At 35.5% G+C, this 5,949-nt stretch overlaps 1 protein-coding gene across 3 annotated transcripts in view; it reads left to right on the plus strand.

The window, feature by feature from the left end:
- PTGR2 (prostaglandin reductase 2) overlaps positions 1-5,949 on the plus strand; it is a 19,523-nt gene that overhangs the window by 8,971 nt on the left and 4,603 nt on the right. For 2 of the 3 annotated variants that reach the window (XM_008584065.1, XM_008584053.1), the window contains 3 exons: positions 1,677-1,868; positions 3,870-4,040; positions 5,184-5,393. In XM_008584065.1, coding sequence (XP_008582287.1) covers positions 1,677-1,868; positions 3,870-4,040; positions 5,184-5,393 — 573 coding nt within the window. The remainder of the gene's footprint in view (positions 1-1,676; positions 1,869-3,869; positions 4,041-5,183; positions 5,394-5,949) is intronic. The other variant, XM_008584058.1, reaches the window with a different exon arrangement.

Consider the following 5,949-nt stretch of genomic DNA (forward strand, 5'->3'; position numbering starts at 1 on the left):
CCGAGGGTTCGGATCCCACATACAGACCGGTTCCCGCTCACTGGCTGAGCGAGGCGCGGGAGCGACGCCGAGGGTTGCAGTCCCGTTGCCGGTCCCCGGTCCGGTACGGGGGCAACACTGAGGGTTGCGATCCGTTGCCGGACACGGAAAAAGACAAAAAGACAAAAAAAAAAAACCAACTTTTGATTTTGTTGATTTTCTATATTGTTTTTCTATTATCCATTTCATTAATTTATGATTTTTTAAATACAATTTTTAAGCTTCTTGTGATTCTGTATTTAAAAATAAAAAGTTAAGGGCTGGTCAGTTAGCTCACTTGATTAGAGCATGGTGTTGGTAACACCAGAGTTAAGGGATAAGATCCCCATACTGGCCAGTTGCCAAAAGAAACAAACAGACAAAAAAAGTTGAAAGAAAATAAGGATGACTTATTCAATAAATTGTGTTGAATCAGTTAACTATAAACTTTTAGGGAAAAAATTACATCCTTAGCTCAATTCCTACACCAGAATAAATTCCAACAGATAATATAAAGCTAAAGAAAAAAATGTGACTATAAAAATTTTTAGAAAAAATATAGGCAAACAACTGAATGATGTTGGGGAATCAAAGATTTTCTAGAAACAACAGCAAACCCAGATACTATGAAAGAACATGATCAACGTATGTGACTATTTAAAAAAACACTATGTTTTTATAAAACACGATAAAACAGCATGTACAAAATCAAAAGATAAGTGGCAAACAGAAAAATTTACATTATAAATAATAAGAAAAAAGATAATGTCTGTTAGGTAGAAAGCTTCTATAATTATAAAAAGCAGAAAGATGGGCAAAACCCACAAATACGTAATTTATAATTTCTTTCTGGATTACCATTTCTATATATATGCTTGCCTTGTCCTTCTGGCTTTTAGAGTACTCTTGTAGATAGAAGATAAATAGAATCCTGGCTTACCTCTTCTCAGGCTTCGCCTATAATGGAAACTGAACTGGCAGTACCACTTCCTGCCAGGACAGTTGTAGCTTTGGGAAAGCTCACCTTCCTTCTAATCCACTAGTGCAGTTCAGGCTCTGTCTTCCCAGTGATGCCAATCACACTTGATTATGCTTACAATCGAAAACAATTTGATGACTTCATTCAAAATTCTTTCCAAGGGCTGGTGGGCTAGCTCACTTGGTTAGAGCGTGGTGCTGCTAATGCTAAGGTCAAGGGTTCGGATCCCCTTACCAGCCAGCCGCCTAAAATAAAATAAACAAAAAGGCATCTCTTATGGGCTGGCCGGTTAGCTCAGTTGGTTAGAGCATGGTTTTGATTACCACAATCTAATTTTAGGACATACTTAAATTCCTTTTTAATTGCACCTCTTTACTTGTTAGAGAAGAGGTACATTTTTTTTAGAATGAAAAATAACTGAGCTGGTTGGTTAGCTCAGTTGGTTAGAGTGTGGTGTTGGTTTACACCAAGGTCAAGGGTTCGGATCCCTGTACTGGCCAGTCACCATAAAATCTTTAAAAAATAACTGAAAGGGAGAGAGAAATTAAGATAAATTTTATTTTTATTTAGTTGACTCACTTAACATTACTTATTATATACTTTTAGTCGCTGGGTAAATTAGTAAACTGGTTCAGTATTATCTGACAAAATTATCTTAACCAATATTTTCTTTTTTTAGCGTTGTAGAATGAATGAAGATACAGGCGCTGATTATATAACACCTTGGCAGCTGTCTCAAGTGGTTGATGGTGGAGGTATTGGAGTTATAGAGGAAAGCAAACACACAAATTTTACTGAAGGTGATTTTGTGACTTCTTTCTATTGGCCCTGGCAAACCAAGGTTATTCTGGATGGAAATAGCCTTGAAAAGGTGAGTATTATATAAAAGTATCTGATTTTTTTTTCCGTCTGTAATTCTCACTTTGTGCATTTGTATTAAGTTTTATTTGTTATCAGGGAAAAAATAAAAGTATATGTTTTCTTTTAGCTAGCAGCCAAATATGGAAAGGCTTTGTTCATTTTCCACTGTTTTCCCTGGCTATTGTTTTTTCAGGGTTTCTTTTGATTACCAATGCCAATCTGAAATGTAAATATTGTTTCAGTTCTATTATTATTTTTTGTGGCTGGCCAGTGCAAGGATCTGAACCCTTGATCTTGGTATTACCAGCACCACACTCTGCTGGGTGAGATAACCGTAACCAGCTAGCTGTCAAACTCTTTGCTATATATACTTGGCCCCAGTTTCCTTTTTAGGTTAACAATAGGTATTAGATATGAGAAAGAGGAATTCAGAAGGGATACAGAAATGATATTTGCTGAACACAAACTTATCTCACAGTGGTTTTGTTTTTTGTTTTTAATTTCTAGAACTCTAATTAGATCTTTTCAAACCAGTCTGTTTTTTGTTTTGGGGGGTTTTTTGGCAGCTGGCTTGTACAGGGATCCAAACCCTTGACCTTGGTGTTATTAGCACCACACTCTCCCAAATGAGCCATTGGCCATTCCTCTCAGTGTTTTATACTGGCTTTCCTAATAAACAGCTATTACATATATGAAATGTTTTTGTACTGTAGACCTTCCTGTGTATTGTAGACTTTAAAATCTCTATTAACTTAATCTACATACCAGATTTAGCTGATAGCCATTTAAAACTATTAGATACAAACTACTGTTTTATTTCTTTGTGACAGTGGAACTACAAAGCAAACAAAGGTGGAAGATCTTGATTACTTTTGACAGCTTATTAAAATTTTACCAAAATTATTCAATTCCTTAAAAAATTATTATAAAACCTTTATGGTAGGGAGTCTTTCTTTATAATTTTTTTTTTCAATTCTTCCTAACTTTATAGATAAGAAAACAAACACAGAAAAAGTAAGGGAAATATAATTAATTATTGATAGGGCCTAGGAAACATCAACATATAATGCTAAATTGAAAGAGACCTCATTTTATTCTGCAGTTAAACTAGAAGAAATTGTATCATACCTTCCGTACATTTTTTTGGTGCATTTTAAGCATCAGTAATGAGAACTGTTGGAGTTTGAGTTGATTTTTATAGATAAATGTTTACTTTGGAGTTGCTCAGAGGTTTAAAAACCTAACTTTGCCTAGTGTTTTCCTATGAAGCATTTCCTCTCTTTTGATATACTCAGGGCACTAACAAGAAAGCATATTTAGTCTCTTTTATATGGGAATTTTTTTAAAGTTGGCTTTTTTAATATGAAGAGAAGTAATACTTGTTGTGTTTTACTTTTTACAAATTAATCGTAGAATATTAACAAGATTGAAGAGTGGTTTATTGTTCTGGAAACCATATGAGGGTACTTTTAAAAGCTCATGAAAAATTCATATAATCTTTTAATTCTATTTTTCCACAGACTTTATGAAGTACTCTTGTGTTAGGTTGTTTATTAGGCTGCTTGGACTGCCATAACAAAATACCACGGGCCGGGTGGCATAAACAACAGAAATTAATTTTCTCACAGTTCTGGAGGCTAGAAGTCCAAGATCAAGATGCTGGAAAATTCAGTTTCTAGTGAGGCCTCTCTTCCTGGCTTGCAGATTGCTGCTTTCTTGCTGTGTCCTCTTGGGGCCTTTCCTCTGTGCCTGTGCACAGAGATCTCTTGTTTTTCTTCTTCTTATAAGGGCACAAATCCTATGAGATTAGGGCCCTACTCTTATAACCTCATTTAACCTTAAAAAATCTCCTTAAAGGCCCTATCTCCAAATATAGTCATATTTGGGTTAGAGCTTTAACATATGAATTTGGGAGGGAGGACACAATTCAGTCCATAACAGGTTGTCTCCACCTTGTTTTCTTAAAACAGGAATTCCTAGCATTATTTTTAAAAGGTATATTTTATTCTAGGTAGACCCACGACTTGTGGATGGACACCTTTCATATTTTCTTGGAGCTATAGGTATGCCTGGTTTGACTTCCTTGATTGGGATACAGGAAAAAGGTTATATAACTGCTGGATCTAATCAGACATTGGTTGTCAGTGGGGCTGCAGGTGCCTGTGGATCCTTGGCTGGGCAGGTAAAACTTTCTGAGAATTATCTGATCTTCTAAAAAAGTAATCATATGTGGCTGGCTGGTTAGCTGAATTGGTTAGAGCATGGTACTGATATAACCAAGGTCCAGGGTTCAGTCCCTGTACTGGCCAGCTGCCTAAATAAATAAAATTTTAAAAATAAAATAAAAAAGTGATAATTGAACCTCTGGATACATGTATATAATTTAAAATATATAATTGAATGAATTTATTATATGATTATTCACACATTTCTGGTAGAAATGGTGTTATCACCTACTTAGACTCTATTAATAACAATATGAAAAAAGTAGATTTTTGTATCTTGTTCTCTATTAACCAAAAATAGATGTGGAAAACGCTGGAGCACTGCTGTCATCATTATAAGGAAGAGAACCTGTCTGGAATTACATGAATTAAAAAACAAATTCAAAATTTAAAGAAATATCCTCAAATAAGAAAGCACTTATTGGGTTCTAGAAATATGATAAACATTTTGGTAGAATTTTATAAAGTACATTGTTTTATAAATAATAGCCTTTATAGTATGAAATCATTGAAACAAAACATTTTATTTATTTATTTTTTACATTTTAAGATGTTGTGGTGGGGGGTAGGTATGGGGATGGAGATGGGGGTTGGTGGGCAGGGTTGGCTCATGGCTGGCTCCTTTGTTGGCCTGGATATGGGGGTGGGGGTGTGTGGCTAAGGCCTGCTGTATCGTCCACTCTGGCTTGGGAGCCTTAGGGGCTTCCATGAAACAAAACATTTTATCTTAGCTGTGATTTTAGCTTCTCACAGGCCTGAAAAATATTGAATTGTAAGATAGTGATGTTTTGGGTCTATTTCTTTTATAAAATCAGATTTAAATTGTGAGGGTTTTTTTTGTTTTGTTTTTTATGGTGGCTGGCTGGGATTTTAACATTTAAACTAAGTATAATTTTATTCAATTTTAATTTTTTTAAGGATGTCATTGTGTCTGCCCTCAGTTCGTTTGGTTTCAAATTATTTTTAGCTAAAAGCAGTGTAATGTAACCTAAATTGTGATGAACACTCTCATATACTTGTAATATCTTGTATACTTTCACATTTTTATACTTAAATATGACTGTCTAAAGCCATTTAATTTTCAAAATTTTCCCCCTTAGATTGGCCGTTTGCTGGGCTGTTCCAGAGTGGTGGGAATTTGTGGAACACATGAGAAATGTGTCCTTTTGACCTCAGAACTTGGCTTTGATGCTGCAATTAATTATAAAAAAGGGAATGTGGCAGAACAACTCCGTGAATCATGCCCAGCTGGAGTAGATGTTTACTTTGACAATGTTGGTGGTGACATCAGTGATACAGTGATAAGTCAGGTTTGTTTGCTGAATTCTTTCTCTTACAGATTTGAATATTGCATTTTATTTGTTGTGATATCTTTTCACCTAATACTGAGGAAAAAAAACTTTACAAAATTGTAGGGTTTATTGTGACAAATAATGTGATGATCAATATTGTGCTTAAGTGATACAAAAGAGCTTGTTGATATCTACTTCCCTTTGCTTGCAGGTTTGCATTGTGAACTTCAGTTTCAGTTCTTTGTTAGCAATATTTTTTACTTGTAGTTTATTTTTGTGAAAAATTACAGTCGTATTGTTGAAATGAAGTTCTGACCCCTAACTCACAGCCATGGCCCCTGACTTTATTCATAGATTACAGGTGTTTCAGTCCGTTTTGTGTTGCTTTAACAGAATACCTGAGACTGGGTAATTCATAAAGAAGAGAGGTTTATTTGGCTTACGATTCTGGGACAGCTGCATCTGGCACAGGCCTCAGGCTGCTTCTACTCATGGCGGAAAGTGGCAGAGAGCCGGCAGATACAAGCAGATCACATGGCGAGAGGAAGCGAGAGAGAGAGAGAGAGAGAGAGAG

The sequence above is a fragment of the Galeopterus variegatus genome, unplaced genomic scaffold (assembly GCF_000696425.1).
Source record: "Galeopterus variegatus unplaced genomic scaffold, G_variegatus-3.0.2 Scaffold101, whole genome shotgun sequence".
NCBI classification, from domain to species: Eukaryota; Metazoa; Chordata; class Mammalia; order Dermoptera; family Cynocephalidae; genus Galeopterus; species Galeopterus variegatus.